At 39.9% G+C, this 17,308-nt stretch overlaps 1 protein-coding gene across 2 annotated transcripts in view; it reads right to left on the minus strand.

The window, feature by feature from the left end:
* GNAS (GNAS complex locus) overlaps window positions 1-17,308 on the minus strand; it is a 129,521-nt gene that overhangs the window by 26,676 nt on the left and 85,537 nt on the right. For both annotated transcript variants that reach the window (XM_071446924.1, XM_071446925.1), the window contains exon 5: window positions 7,393-7,490. In XM_071446924.1, the coding sequence (XP_071303025.1) occupies window positions 7,393-7,490 (98 nt within the window). The remainder of the gene's footprint in view (window positions 1-7,392; window positions 7,491-17,308) is intronic.

Here is a 17,308-nt window from a genome sequence, read left to right on the forward strand (position 1 = left end):
AGGCATGGTGAAAATATGATTAAAAATACAAAAAACCAAGGAATATCACTGCGAGATCGATGTACAGCAAAGCCAAACCCAAGGATCTGGAGCTTTCAGCATATTCACAGCATCTCCTCCAAAAGTCTCACTGGACAAAATATGTTTTTTCATACATTTCTATTACATTCACTCACATGCCACAACAAAAACTTTTGAGGATGGAAAAAACTACAGTGGGAAGGAATGAGGAACCTGTTGCCATTAAAATGCAGAAATTAGTGAGAGTTTAATTAACCAAAGGCTTTGGCTTATATTCCATCTCCTGCTACACTGCATTGCAACCCTTTCCCATCACCCACAAAAAAAAAAAAATCCCACTGCATTTGCATTTGTAGGTTTGCAGAGAACAGAACCACAAAAAGCAAAGCAGAAGCCTGAACAGGTATCAGAAATATGTTGACTTAGAAGTCCAGACACTACTGAGGCAAACAGACTTGAAAGCAATTACAAAAATATGCATCTGACATTTATTTTAAAAAAAGCTCAAGATTACTTTCTCTTTTGGAAATAGAAATCCCTGGGATTAGGCATATTTTGTCACATTTATCTGTATGTTTAAAATCACTTGGTGATGCAAGTATAATATTCTTATCCAACAACAGAGTTTGCCATTTTTACCACGAGTAACAAGGAATCTGTTCTTCTCTTTACTGAATTATTTTTAACTCTGTTAATTAACATTATGGGTATAGGCCACCCATCAAGACATTTGGCTAAAGAACTTTGTCTGCAGAATTCTGGACTGTAGCCAAATACTTTTAGTACAGAATTATCTTCTGAAGATGCATCACTTAGTTTTATGCAGCAGTACTTCTACATTTACATTCTTTGGTAATAATTACTTTGGTTTCAAAGCCCACTAATAAAGTGAAATATTAATGGAGATACATCCTGAGCAAACTACACCCTGGACTCCACTCCAGCCTTCTCCTCCAGAGAACTAAAATGTCAGTAGGTTTGGTATCTAACCCTGCCTTCATTACACTCCTGATGCTCCTCCAACATTCAAAATTAAACTCCTCAGTCAGAAGAACACAGCAATCCACTGACCAAACCACGTGGGTATCTGCTTCTGATCTCAAAAAAAATTACTATTTTAAAGACAAATTTTATTAAATAAATTGCCAACATTCATGCCAAACTTTGGAGAATACTCTTGATCCAGTGCAAGCCTAACGTGAACAAATGTCATGCCTGTGAATTTTGTGTGAAACAAAGAAATAGCTGTTGTGAGAGCAAATCCATTCACATGTGAAAGCAAATATAAAACATCCATTTCCACTGAATCAGGCATCCATGAACACCAGAGTTTATCCTTAACCCTTGCAGGCATTAGCAAGTGATGCATTTAAACTAAAAGGCAAAATCTGAGTATTTGGACACAGAACTCTGTCAGGAAATTGGGGAAGAAGTTCCAACCCAGCTTTTTCATGCTCTACAACCAGGTCTGCCCTGCCTCCAGCTGAAGGCAAATCCTCAGCATTTCCAACCAGGCAGGGAAAGGAAGCTGCATCTGCAGCCAAAGGCCAGAAAGGAACTGGCACATTCACAGATGTGTGGAACAAAGGAGAAGGAAAAGCAGCAGATGAATGGAGGCAATGAATCCAGGGGGCTGGAAGTAAAAGTGGAGGCAGAAATCAGATTTAACTGTTTGAGTTAAACCCCTTGACAGTAACTCAGGATAATGCAACGGGCATCACACAGACCTCAAAAGGCCTTGGAATGACTTCTGCCATTATTCTCATTTTGGACTTGTAAAGGTCTTTCTGCCATTATGGCCCATCAGCTCTGAATCTTCCTCACTACAGCACCTAATTCCCAACACTCAAGCAACCTATTCCAGGACACTTTTGGTTTACCTTGCTTTATACTGGGATATAATTTATTTTGAAGACAGAGGAGTTGATCTGGGGTTGAATGTAGCTTGAAATTATGAATTTATGATTAGCTGTGACAAGAGTGGGAACATGTGCTGAATTCATAATCCATTTATTGGCTAAATTTAGGTAATCTGGTTTTCAGAGCACTTGCCAGCAGGCACATCCCTGCTATTGACAGTCAGCAAGAGAGGGCACACACGTGGAGGAGTTGGGAATATTTCAGCTATTACATATTTGGACTTGTGTTGTTGGCAGTGACTTCACTGAAGTCATGCAAAGACAGGAATTACTGTGCTCCCCATCACACACCTAATATCCCACTGGACTGCAGAAAATGCATAGCCTGGGCTGTATTTCTTTAATTGAAATTTAACCTTGTTTAAAACGTGATCTTCTATTCCCTCAAGCTGAAGATGAGCAGGGAAAAGACCCTAATTCAGTTATCTCTAAGCACTCTGGAATAGAGGAACGTGGATTTTGTAATCAAGACCAAAAATTAGGAGTTAAGATGATCTAGGTCTACTCTTTGGCTTGCCAAGGAATCCACACAGCAGTAGGCTTTATTCCAGTGAAAGGGGACATGAATATTATTCTTCCTCATGGGAATGTTTAACAATGTCATTGTCACTGTCTGTAAAAAGCTCGTGTATGCCAGGAATAGGGGCCAGGGAAATTCCTGTCCTGTTGAATGTGAGCACTCAGAGAAGCTGGAGACAAGAGAAACCACTCTGTCAAAATCACATTGAATGGAAAGAAAGTAAAAGGAAAAAAAAATTAACAAATAATATGGATAAGAAATCAGAGTAACAGTAGTACCCCTGATAAATCAGGCACTGTTTAAAAAGGTGAGACTTGGAGCAAACACACTTTACTACATGTTCCATGAAAGGAACTTTGTCATGAAGAGAAATCAATATGGGAGAAAATCATTAAGTGCACAGATTGGGGCTCTTAACTGCTCTCTGCAAGTCTGCAAATCCAGAAATAAAACACACCATAAATCTTAATAAAAACATAAAGAATTCCCAACATCAGAAATTAAAAAGCCCGTGTGTCCACACGTGCTGATCCTTCAGCAGCCCCGCACAGCAGCCCGCTAATAGCTGCACTCCCTGCCTTTCTTTGATAAGTATTTTAAAAACAAACATCTTAAAAAATACTCCTCATAAAACCCTTCTGGAGGAGCCTGGCACAGTTTCAAGGTATCAGAGAGGCTCTGCTGGTGCTGGAGCTCCAGAAACGTGAGCGTGCACCTCCAGAGGCTGCTCCTGGCCCGAAATGGCAGCGCGGGAGAGGAGCGGGAGGCAGGAAATCGCGTGAGAAGGCTCCTGGTGCTGCTCCCAGCCCTTCCTGCCATGGCAGCTCCGACAGGGGCTGCGCTCTCTGCCTGCTCTGGGCTTCCTCTGCCACCCCAGGCACAGCCAGGAAGCGCCAGCGAGGGGATGCGCAGGGAGAGCACGGCGGAACACGAAGCACAAAATCAAATGAGTGGCCAAGGCTAAAGCAACAATTCAGGGAGCTGTGGGCACAGCCTCATATGAGCAACTCAAGAAAAGCACCAGGAGGCTCGTGTAGTACCCAGGCTTTGCTCCTAAGCTGCTGAAGAGTTGACCTAAAGGCTCCTGACATCAATGCAGGAGCTCCTCTCCTGTGCTGCCATTTCTCCAGGCTCTGGGTAAGACCAGGACAGCCTGGGCACCCTTCATGTCCTCATGCCACAAACAGAACATTCCAGGGGACAGACCCTGCTGGCTCTGCCTGCTCTGCTGGGTACTCCTCTGAGGCTTTAAAAGCAGAGCTGCTCAAATGAAACCTGAGGTGGAAGCACTGGCAACAGCAGCGCTTCAAAGAGATCCTGTTTGTTTGTATTTGACAGAAGGCAAGATTTAACAAACAGGCTTTGGCACATCACAGTGGAAATGGCTCCTAGATTTTTTTTAATAATATATTCTAAATAAAATGTGATCCTGTGCCTCCAGGGAAGACACATGAAGGATGGTAAATGATTTAACACCATTTGGGATTTTCTGTATTCTAGACACTTCTGTGTTCTTCTGTTTATTATTAGCCAAGAGCAGGATCACATGGCAGCTTCATACAAACACTCTGTGTACATCCCTGCAAGAGCAATGAAATTTGGTCTCCTCCCAGGTAAAGCTCCCTCCTCACTGCTGAAATACAAACTGGAGACAATGGCACAGCCCGTGTGGTTCTAAATGCAGAATAGAAACTGATTTCTTAGTGAGGCCAGTTAAGAAAAGGGAAACAAGCTTTCTTTCCTTTCTCTGCCTCTCAAGACTGTAAAATATGCCTGGGCAGGAAGTACAGTAAAGCTCATGATGAGCAGAGGCAGCTACTCTTTCAAAATGAGCAGGGCTCCTCCAAAGTGACATTTTCATTTGGCCAGTGAGCCTGAGGGTACAGGGTACCAGAAGGGCTCTCCAGCAGATGGGGTTACTGGCCAGCCCTCCCAGCTCCACACCTCCACAGATCACAACTGAAGGGAATGGGAAGCCAGGATGGTACCTGTGGCTTTTGGTAAAGCTGTTTTTTTCTCAGCCAACACAACCAGAGGCTCGGTGGAGCAACAATCAGAGTGTGTAATAATGTCACTTCTCATGGGAAGGCACTGGAAGTTGGAGAGATGCAGAGGAAGCACTGTACATTTAAAACTACTGCTCCAGAACAGGTGAAAAATACCATTTTTGGACTCTAAACCCCCACACTGGAATTAAGGAGATAAAACATTGAGAGTTACATTTGCTCCCACTTTCTTGGCAATGAACATGCAGCAAAAAGTGACTTTTCCCTCACGTTCTGTCCATCCAGGAGAGCTCCTCACCCATCTACAAATTCCCATCTTTCCTGAGCCCAAACTCTGCAGAAGTTTAAGCTGCCATCTCTCCAGCACCTTTCTTTTCCTTTCTTTTCCAGATTCTCCATCCCTGACTCCTGGAACCCCTCCCTCTCCTGGACTGCAGCTAAGCTGTCTACATGTAGAACCAGCTTTTACCCACGGAAAGCAGAACTGCTAAAAGACAGGCAAAAGTGATTTTCAAACCTTCGGCAGAATCTCCTGGCAAAGCTTCCTACATAAAACTGTGTCCCAACACTGACAAAACCTCCTTTTTTAAAAAATTCAGAATGTTAAATAAGCCCATGCTAAGATAAACTTTACAATAAACAATTCAACCTTCAAAAAATGACAGTTGAAAAGAATCAAATTTTTTTACAAACAAAGCTAAAAAGTTCATTTTTGTGAACAAGAAAGATTGTTTAAAATTTTAAGGCAAATCACTGAGCAAAGAATCCATTAATATTTAAGATTTTATTCAATTTTCAAGAGGAAGAAAGAATTTTTGGAAGCCAGACTGATCTTGAAAGAGAAAACCCACTTTTCCATCTCCCATTTTCACTGTAACTTTCTTGTTTTATATGGGGACTTCAAAAGGGGAAAAGTGCTCAGAACTCAAAACTCCTCTCTGAAAGAATGGACAACCCCAACAGAAATTGCTCAATATTCTCTTTTAACTTCTATTAGCACTAACAACAGTAGCTTGCACACTCATATTAAAACAGCCCTCCTTTAAGAAATCTCAGACACATTTTGTATTTTGCCTTTCCACATTTTTGTTAGTATATGCTCACCAGGTTAATTTAAATGTATCAATCAAGTCAGATTTGATAGGAAGTGACTTTTGTTAGGTCCCTTGAAAATTTAATGTGATAAAAACAAGCTCAGCATTTCAAAGTGACATTAACCTCCAAGATAACATTTTGTCATTAAAAACTCCTACTATGCATATTCTGTTATTAAAAACAACACCATTGCATGGTCAAAAATGCAAGAAAGGACAAGAACTATCAAAATTAACAATTAGAAATCTCCTTCTGCAAGACTATGCTGTCATATATGTTACTATCACACTGAATAAATATTTGAATTATTAAATATTTTTAGAAGGAGACAGCAATTTTTATTTTATTTTCTTTCGGGGGGAAAAAAAATCTAATTTGTCAGCAATGCTCAAAGTTTATTTCTGGCACAACAGCCCATGATGTAGAATTAAGTGTTCCACTAGATGGAGCAGGATGGTAAAGCCATCATGAGGGCCACCTCCCCTGCTGATCCATGGAAAAGTCAATGTCCAGGGATGATAAGAATTTCAGTTTTCTTCTGTGCATTCAGGGCAGAAAAAGGGCAACACAAAACCCTCTTAGTGCCCAACAATTTCCTCCTTCCTAGCATAGAAGCTATTAACAAACAGTAACCAGAAACAACCCAGCTCTCCCTCACTTCTATCAGCTTTACACCAGAAACACAAAAGTTACTGGGTGCTTGTCTGAAAATGAAAATCTTTGTGCTTTTTTATTTTGTAGCGAGTGAACTTGCAAAAAGCTCCATGCCAAATGATCAAACATTAGTCACCTAATGCAAAAGACATCGTTACACATCAAACAAATTCACTCTGGAAACAATGGCAAAACTTCAAAGAGGCTCCTACAAACCTGGAGCTGTGCAAGGCACAGTAAAATTATCTCTCTTGTCTCTTTTCAAACAGAGCTAATTGTTGATTTATCTTTAAGTCTTCCTAAACAAACAAACAGAAGAAGAACCTTACAGATTTTATTTCATCAGATGTTCTTTAAGAGATGCAGTATTAGACAAACTGCAGTTGCCATCACCGTGTGAAACAAGAAACTTTCATTTTCTTGACCATTAAATCTTATTTCAGCTTCTCCAAAAGAAGCAGAGAGAATATAAACTAACAAAGAACAGTTTTAACCATTAATATTTCAAATTTAAGTCCTGCAATTCTTGAATATGCACAAACAAAAGTACCGGGAATGGTCACAATTAACTCGAGCACCTTGCCATAAAAAATCCCGAGCCACAGTGTATTGCTGGATGTGATAAATAACTGCAAACATGCAGCAGACTCTGAAGACAACACTAATTATCCCAGCAGTATAAATACCAGAAGAGAATGACTCTTTCTCAGATATGTGCATGAAGGCACACAAGCAGAACTCTGGTGACTGATCACAGGCTGCTCCCCATGCCTGTCACTCCCATCTCTTTGTTCCCAGTTCAATAAACTGCACTAGAAACCAAAGTGATAAACAGGTTTATTTCCCACCAACATCCTCTCCAACTGACTGCAACCTGTGCAGCACCTGAAGCTGACTTCTGGAGAGGATGGGCCAAGTGGAAGAGGCAGGAAATTTGGCCTTGCAGACAATAAAACTGATTCCTCACAAAGGGGTCTATTAAAACCTCTTGAAAGCACCTGGAGATTAGATATTGATGTAGATATTTCAATGTAGATATTGTCTAACTGAACACCAGTTTGTCCCACCTCTCTGAACAGCTGATTAGCAAGAATTCATTGTGCCCCTCACACTCCTTTTCCAGGGATCAGGGCCAGCAGCAGGACACCCAACCCTCCCCAGCCCCAGCAATACTCACTACTGGGCACAGTCAATCAGCTGGTACTCGTTGGATCTCTCGTAGCAGGCTTTCACACCCTCATCCTGCCACAGGGTTTTTGTGTGTTCATAAAACTCCTGAAATGGGAAAACAGCGTTATGGGAATGGGTTGGAGATGAAGAGAGTCAGCAAACAGTAATGAATCATTTCATTTTACAATGAGCAGGGAATGAAGCAGATTTAACAAAAATCTTTAACCATGCTTTAGAACCTCACTACAAGTTCAGTTGGCTTTCTAAGTTTGACTTCAACACTCTGTAACACCCAAAGAACTGTTTCTCAATCACTGATTGAATCCAACCATCTACTGTAAGAAGGGTTAATGTCTCATTAATATCAATTTCATTGGCAATTTAATAATCAATGCTATTTGGTAACATTTGTTCTTTAACTCATGGTGTCACTGTATTTTACATTTATGTGGCTGTCGTGATTTTTTTCTTCAAGGAAACATTACTTCTCTATAATCCCTACATGAATGATAACGATAATTAAGTTTTACATGACTTTGCAAGCAAGTAAGGATCTTCAGGGACTGTACAGACATCTGTATCTTATTTAACTCTGCACCACTTTCGTAAATTTATTCTTTTGCAGTGTAAAAAGACATTGAACTACAGAAGAAAGAGTGATACAAGGCTAGATCATGTTTTGTCTCAGCCTTAAAAAATGTAAGCCAAGATATGAAAGCAGACAGTCAAAATGCAATGCTTCAGTTTTGTTGAACCTGTAACACAAGCTAACAGCACAAGCTGAAGCCCCTTTCACTCGGCAGATGGAAGATGCACTTTGGCTGCAGCAGTGCGTGTGCAACACGGGCCTGAACTCCTGGCCATCAGTCCAGGAGCTCTGAACACACCCAGCAAGAACAGCAGCAGCCTGGTGACTGAAATACTCACACACAGCACTGTGGGCATTGCTCTCATCACCAGCCATGGCTGTTCCTTGGCTATCTCGCAGAGCTTTGAAGTGTTTTGGGTAAAACACTTTCATTCCGGTTTTAAGTGGCAAATAATTCATTTTTTTCATCCAGACCACTGAAAGACCTTTAAAATAGTTGTTGTATTTATTTTGTGTCTCCCCATCCTTTTTCTTTACAGAAGAATTATTTTAAAGAAGAAAAATGTGTTATTTTTGCTGCTTCAAGGTTCCTCCATCTCTTGGGATATCAGTCTCTCACATTCCTTTACTATCAATGTAGTACAAAGAAAGGGGACACATTCCGAATTTTCCCTTTGAACAGAGTTTTTTAAAAAAAATCACATTCCTACCAGAATCTTAACTAACACCTGAACTGCAGCAGAACAGTAAATCCTTTAAATTGCATCTGAAAGATGCATAAAGGTATGTTAGAGTAAATTCAGTGCTGCTGATTTTCAGAGCACCCTCTTCTTGGCAGGTATAAGATGCATATGTGTTTGTGTGATCACACAATTACAAATACCAATGGTGGAAGCAGCACATCAGATGCAAATCTGATTGTCCTTTTATTGCTATTAAGGATTCCCTAGCTGCACATACACAAAAATGAGAGCAAACACAAAATACACATCTCAATTTTGTTCTGATTTCTTTTAAAGAGATTATGACGTTTATATATGGTATTAATGGCAGCTTGTTCCCTGCTTTTATGAACTGTTCATGAACAAAAACACCAGTTAAATTTCTTTCAGAAGTAGGTAAGAAGATTTTACTTAAATTTTACTATTTGCAGATTGCACTGTTGACCGTTTGCTTTTGCTATTAAAGAAAATAGAAAATGAATCAAAATCTTATTTCCAGTCCTCAGTTTTCTGTCTCCCACTGCATGGAATTATGCTTATTGGATACTTTAATTTTGAAGATTTCCAATTTCTTGGCAGTTGGAGGACTGTCAGTCACTTTCAACTGTATCAGAGCACAGTGAGGAACATATCTTTCTAAAGGAAAAGGGAGAAGGAAGAGAAAGTGAAGGAGAGAGGGGGAATTATCTGCAATCTCGCTGTATCTGAACCAAACCCATTTTGGGGAATGTTTCTATACTTGTTTTTAAAAGTAACAGTTGTTCAATACAGAACATCATATGGCTCACTCAACTTACGACTACAAAGCTGGGAAATTGAAAAATGGAATCAGCAATTGTACAAGATTTTTTTTATGAAACAGCAGTTGATTCAGTGGACAAATAACTAGGCAATGATAAGTTCACAGAAAAAGCAGTAAAACATTATTCATCACGAAAAAAAAATATAAAGTGAAAAAGTCAGTGCTTTAAGAAGAAAAGTCACAGCCCAGTAAAACTGCCACAAAAATTCTTCCTCATTACTGTTTCTCACTACAACCGTGACACTTTGGTGGAAAGCTGATGTAAAGCAATTATTTCAAAGACCTTTCAAACTCCATAATGTCTTACATTGGGAATAGCTTCTGCAATCAGATCTTAAAATGGGATGAAGAATAAAACCAGTTCCTGGCCTCAGCATAAACACATTGACAATAGAAAGCCCAGGGTTTAGTTTACCAGAACAGTTACATGTTGTTTACAAGAGTCCTCCCCTTGTTCTAAGGGCAGTTGTCACTTCTAAGAAAATACATGAATTACAATAATGGGATAAAGATCAGTGTTTGTGCCTTGTTAGGCCAAATTAGCAATAAAATATTGAAAACTGCCTTCATGCCTGTCCTGCTGATCTGAACTATAACCAGCAATATTCAAGCAATCTTCTCAGTATGGTTATTAATTGTCCATCTGGGATGGAAAAAGAATTGAATTCCACATTCTTTGAACTTCTTACTGGGATTTCAAAATCAGGATCTACAACAAGCAAAGAGCAGTAGATAATTACACTAAGACACAGTGGGGTTTTTTGGGGTGGGTTTTTGCTGTTACTTTTGGTCTTTTTTTTAAAAAAAAAAGTGAACTACATGACTTGAGATGGTCAAACATGAAGGTCTTTCATTAATACACAACTTTTTGTCTTTAGGCCACATCAAATACATCTTCACACATGCTGGGACTAATGCAGAGCCCGCTCCCACAGCTGTGAAGAAGGAAGGTTTCACCCAAGCAGAGTCAGAACCAGCCTTGCAGAGCTCATCCCCTGCTGTATTAAAGCCTCCTTACTGTAGTGACTGATTTTGGAATCAAGACATAGTAGCTGGTTGCAAAAACCCCAGATTCTCCCTCCTCCCCAGTACACCTACACTAACCACAGCTCTGAAATAATATTTAAGAAAAGGAATAACACAAGAAATCCTCAGCATCCCATTTGAGTCATGGAATGTAGCCTGGGGCTGCTCTCAGGGAAGGCAAGTAAAACCACAAGATTTGTTATGTATTTAGGTAAAACAGGGGCTTCAGAGGCCACTGGAAAAAATCAAGTTAGCAAAAGGGTTAGGTTGGTTTTTTTCTTTTAGTTAAATAGGTATAATTTGTATGAGAGCTCTAAAAATAATGAGTTAGGAAACAAATTAACCAAAAGTAGCAGGAAAATTTCCTGAAAAGAAATAGCCAGAAAACAAGTCCTTACATGTCTGGCTCTTGCTAGCACGACACTGATTGATTTGCTGGCACATTCTAATATGACAGACTCTACAGCAGCATCAACAAAGGGTTTTCTTGCATAGAAAATGGAACTCCTAACAAAACAGCTGAAATGAACAAATACTAAATAACAATTTGGTTTGAGATGACATTCCACAACAAATAGGATTTGAATGTTAGGATCCAAATGATCCAGAGTATTTGCAGTGTATGATCATCTTATCCCTTCCAGCCCTATGCATACTTAAAATTGAAAAAAGAACCCAAATTATGTAATTTGCCATTTAAAAAAATAAAATGCTGCAGTGTCACAATACACACCCAAGATCCTGTTTAAAGTACAGCTGAAGCTGTGTAAAGCAACAAAAGTCAACACAAGTGGTGACAGGATGGCACCACCAGGGAAGGTGAGGAGTGAATTCCTCCTGAGCTTTATGTCAGGATTGGAGCATTTCTTCACCACCTGGACAGACCTCACACGTCCCAAAACGTTCACTGAACCCTAAAGAGGGAGAAATCCTTGAGGAGAACACTCAAGGAAAGGAATGTCAGTGTAACAGAGATCTGAAGAGAACAAACTGGGCCTGACTGGATCTGCTCAGGCCAGGCAGGGGCATAGTTTGAATTCTGGGCACAATCCCCAGGAACAGGCTCCACTTCTGGGAAACCATAAAAAATACCCTGGGAAAATCATCAGGCTGGGGAAACCTGCTCTGGTGTGGCTCACATAACTGAAGGATCAAGGACCACGACTTGGTGCTGCTGAGGAAACCTCATGTCTCATGATACCATAACACCACAATGGTTAAAAAGCCACATTTATGTGAAATGTGTTTCATTATTAATGTTTTATTTATGAGGTGACACTTTCTCCACCTACTGAAAGCTTCCCAATATAATGAGTCAATAGGCAACATTTGTAAATCACTTGCATTCACTTACAGGAATCTCTGCAGACCTCTAGAGGAAAAAAACCCTTCACTGGAAATGTGGAAGGGATGCTTGGAAAATTGTTCTTTGTTCCAGAAAGATCTTGCTGACAAAATTCTGGATTAGAAAAGGGGCAATGCAGAGTCTAATCGAGTTTAAAACCTACTTATATTGGAACATTTCAGGAAGCTGAATAAATGACAACAGGTAAATAGTGGTTTTGCTCAAAGTTAAACTACAGAAAGTGTTAAAGAACTTGGGGGCTGAGCACTTTGGTTGTTAAAAAAAATAATCCCCAAGAGACAAACTCTAGGCCTGGGAAAAAATAAAGGAACCAAGATCTGCTTTTGAGAAGCATTCTAAGAGGATAAAATACTAGTAGAAAATGAAATAATATAACTGGACATACTGTCTACAAGGCTTAGCTCCCTCCAGATATAGAAATACTCGAGAGACTTCAAAAAATGTTTATGAAGCAATGTTTTATAGGCATTAGGATGTTGGCAGGGAAAAACACTGGCACAGTCCATGCCACTGTGACACCAAATGCACAGGAAACTTAGCATGGACATGCAACATTACCTTTTCTTTGTAAAATATAATATAGGGTGGATCCTTCAACAGAACAGTTTATTTACTAATTCCAGCAAAAGTCAATGCCATTGAAAAAAAAAACCTTACCTCCTAAAAGGTGTGTACAATCATTATACAATGTTGTGGTTAAAACTGGGATTCAATTCCTGGGCAAAGTTCACTGTCCCATGGAGCTGCACATTTCATAATAAGAGTTTTAAATAGGTCACCAACTTACAAATCTAATGATTAAAGGTCAAACCAAACCAGCTTCTAGCTGTAAAACTGTCTCCTGGAGGACTTTGCTTCCCAATGTGTGCAGCTCTTAAAAGCAGCACTGAGCACTGGTGGCAGAGCCTGCTGTGCTGGGGGAGCAGAGCTTTGCTCCCCTCCTGCTGCATTCCACAGGGCAGGCACTGCAGCAAGGCAAGGCCATGGCATGGCAGGGCAGCAAGGGCACTCCCAGGAAACTGCACCAGCTGAGCCTCTCCTGCCAGGATAGGTAAGAACCCACCAAAGTGATTGATTTGTCACTGCCAGGATAGGTAAGAACCCACCAAAGTGATTGATTTCCCACTGCCAGGACAGGTAAGAACCCACCAAAGTGATTGATTTCTCACTGCCAGGATAAGTAAGAACCCACCAAAGTGATTGATTTGTCACTGCCAGGATAGGTAAGAACCCACCAAAGTGATTTATTTCTCACTTCCAGGATAGGTAAGTACCCACCAAAGTGATTGATTTCTCACAGCCATCACTCCTGACTGTAGGGGTGCTCAGGGAACAGAACTCATGGCATCCTTTCACCCTCCCCAGCTTTGGGCAGGGATACCAGAATGTGTTAAATTTGTCAAATCAGACAGTTTAATAAGCCACTTACTTGAATAGGGAAACATCTGCATTCCTACTGGTGTGAACAAGTGTTAATTATTGCTTGCTATTTTAGGGCAAACATGCTGATGATATCACAAAGGAAACGCATACCTACAAATAGTTGAAGATATTCTCCAGTTACTGGCACATGTCCAGAGCTGAACACAAAACTTTGGGAGAGGCCCAGTGCACTCAGCACTTCCCATAACTGAGTCAGAAATATTTTCAGCAAGGATTTAGTCTCATTATCAATAGTTTTTCATGCTTGGAAAAGAAGAATTATGCTGAAATATTCTGTGTTTCTGCTCGGTAACTTCTAGGAGTACAAATTAAACTGGATGTCGCTGCAAGGACTGGCCAATGGGAAGGGAATTCTATTTAAGAAACTTCTGTCAAGTTTGAACTCACATTATTCCCCTTTGTTAAGAGTTTCAAAACAGCATTTGAGAAATGTGCCAACACACAAATCCATACCCATAAGCTACAACGTGCCTTTGGTTAGAAGTCCTCACTAACATAATATCAAACCATTTCTCTTTTAGTTCTTTCACAAGAAGTTTAATTGCCACAGAAACTTTATCTGTTGATACCCCAACACAGCTCCTCATGTTAATTAGGGAGGAGAATTCACTTTGGGTGAAAGCAGCAAGCCTGCTCCCCATATTGTCACAATTCCTCTGCAATTTAAACCAATAATCAGTGTTCCTCTGCTTCTTCAAAGTGTCATACATAGAAAGAGGCAATTCATTAATGGATCAAACTGCCTGATAGCATAAAAGGCACAAAGAAATCTTCTACCCCATTGCAGCTCTCTCAGGGTAGTTTAGAGTGGTGACAGAGGCAGTTCAACCATCAGCTATTTTTGGAGACTGCAGTCTAAGAAAGAAGGTTTAATAAAACTCTGAGAAATTTCCTTTGAGCCTTAAATCAGGGTTTGGAAAATGTCTTTCATACTACATCATTAGCTGCTTTTTGTTTAATGAATATATAGTAAGCTTGAACAGTCAAATCAAATGACTTTATTCCCTTACCTGGTGCCAAGAACAAACACCTGGGACCACACTAAACTCTGCTGCTTCCTTTCACACTGGAAACAAAAAGCCTCTTTTTGCCAGAAATTTCCACCACCAGAAAAGGGTGTAAGATAAAATAGTTCTCATTCTAAATTTACACAAATCCCAAGGAGAGCTCACTAAGCCTCTTCCAACCTTTCTGAAGCAGCAGCATCTGTACTCATAGAAGTGTTCACAGGCTCACAATGAAGCTCAAATATACTTAAAATAAATTAACTGAAAGTTCTGCTTAATTACTGGCATTTCTTTTTAAGAGTAAAAAGACATCCTGGGAGTTTAAAAAAATCTTAAATTTTACTGGAACACTGAAGAAATGTCATGTATTCTCCAAACAGTCAGCTGAGCACAACAGGGCTGTGGCTGTAACACCAGGGAGGCTCCCAGGTATAATTTTATTTCATCTATGCATACACCAATATTTTGTGATAGTCTCTTACTGTGATTAAAACCAGAAAATGTTTAAGAATTTCCATATTAAATTATGCCTATTTCCTGTTTAATTCAGCTGACAGCTCTTGTATTTCAGCATAAATTGAATTAATCTGTCCTTGTTCTTTAAGACTGCTCTGAGAGGAAAACAAAGAAGATGCATCAAGAGAAATTAAGTCACGTGAACTTCTGAACCTGTAAATATGGTCTGGTATGGTGGGAATTTACTGGGTAAAAATACAAGTTCAGGACAAAGCATCAGCATTTACTTCAAATATTAATCAAATAAATTAGTAATCAAGTAAAATATAGGGGGGGGGGGGGGGGGGGGGGGCTTGTATTATAAAAACAACTGGACTAAGAAAAAGACATGTATATAATCCTATTGTCTCAAGTCCTGGGCTGCAGATTCTCCAATTTAAGGAAATTCTTTGAGGGATTTCAACAGAATTATGTGAACACCTCAGTGAAAGCACTGCAGAATTCAAAGGGCTGAAAAAAAAACCCAAACAAAACACTTCCAATAAAAACTAACAAAATATAGCACTAACAAAATTTGCTAGATATTCCTAGTCACATAAGAGTAAAACATTCCTATCAGACATTTATCCATGTAGACAAAAATCAGAGATTTCAGGAGATTATTTGCAAATCATTGATAGTCATACGTGCTTCAATTATGAGAAACAGAAATGAAATCAAGTGGCTGCCTGCCTCACAGACCCTATACTAGAAGAAGGCTTCAGAAGAACTCTTTAATTAATCTGTATTCAAGATTTTTTTCTGCTATTAAAGGATAGGAAAACCAGCTTTCCATAAGTTCCTGTTAAACTCTGATCAGGTAAACTCAATTGGATTATCTGGAAGCCCATTGAGAGGGAGCTGCTCTGTGTAGATAAGATAATAGAGATTTTAAAAAGAGTAAGTAAGGATTATTTCAGAGGATCTAGCACCACATCTTTGATATTGTCTGTAAGACATCCCACTCCTTTCTCTGAACAGCATTAACATTTCTGAGGCAAAAATACTTCACATATTCACATTTTCTACTAGTTTTGCACCTCAAGATGCATCTCAAAGATATGTATTTATCACTCTTTTACACATAATAGGACAGAGTATACTAAAAAAAAAGGTAAATATGAGATTGAGGAGCCTTGCTTAAAATCATAAAAAAATCTGGACAAGAAAAAGCTGGAGGCCCTAATTTTTCTCTCTCTGTGGTAAGTATTCAAACTGCACACAAAACTGTGCAGACACCCAAGCAATCAGGCTCTGTCTCCCACCTTTCCCAGCTTCCCAGGGGTATCCTCACCAAAGAAAATGTTTTGCCTACTTTCACACCCCAAAATCTGTGACATTTGAGATATCCCCATGGGAAACATCCCCCACTGCAGTGAATATGTTTGTCAGTGCTTTATAAAGCTAGTGATGCTGTCAAACCAGAACAGCTCTCTTCTTCTGCCATGATGTATTTAGACAGGAATAATAATATATCTATCATTATACCCATCAGGGTGGTTATCTACAGGGACAGATAATTTTGTTCTGTTGCCTACATAATTAAGGAACACTTCTGGCAGCAAAGAGATCCCAGCTCACATCTTTTCTTACTGAGAAAAGATATAATCTCATTACCATCTTTAAGATTTTGGTGTCAAAACCCTTTTGGGGACTCCAAAGCCCCGTTCTGACCCTGCTGCAGGTTAAGGGATCCCACTGAGCACCACCTCCACTGCCAGGTTGTAAATCAGACCTCAAAACTGATCCCTGTTAAAAATAATCTCCCCAAAATAGAAGAGAGAAGGAGTAAGGGTTAGCAGGGTTATTTTTACCCTGGGCTGGCTCAATGCTCTGATTGACCCTGGGGAGCCAGAGGAGGTTTGTCTGGCCCGGGCTGGGTGGCACAGGGAAGGGGTGGCTGTGGGCACAGGGGATGCTGAGCTGCCTTTGAGGCTGAAGCCAGAGTGTGGTAAAGCTCAAGGACACCACTCAAAAACCATAATAAAACCATTCAGCAGCAGTGGTAGTGGGAGATTCAAAATAACTACAATGGAGCAGTGTAATAAACTGAAAGCAGGAGAGCTGCAGACAGCACCAGCATCTCTTCTGCCACAGGCTGCAGTCATTCCTCTGGTATTTTACCTTTCAATAGCTAATACTCTGATTCTACTACTTTCTAAATTTTTCTGAACTTAGTATGGTATTTTCAAGAGACATCTTCCTCAGTTGAAACCAGATAAATTAAAAATAGGTAGCTGTAAATCCTGCTCAGCTATTTTCAATATTTCATTAAAACCAGAGAATTATAAATGGACTGTGACCCAAAGCAAATACGTTTTATTTGGTAGCTTGGTTCAATTGGGTTGATCGTGGAGTGTGAAATGTTGATAAAATGGGAACATTTCCTTCCCTCTTCTAAAAGGAAGAGCAAAAAGAAAGGGATGAGAAGAAGGCCACTATTACTGGGGATGAAGAAAATACCCTAACCACT

Source organism: Agelaius tricolor, unplaced genomic scaffold (assembly GCF_023055355.1).
Source record: "Agelaius tricolor isolate 1412-34295 unplaced genomic scaffold, bAgeTri1.0.p SCAF_23, whole genome shotgun sequence".
NCBI lineage: Eukaryota > Metazoa > Chordata > Aves > Passeriformes > Icteridae > Agelaius > Agelaius tricolor.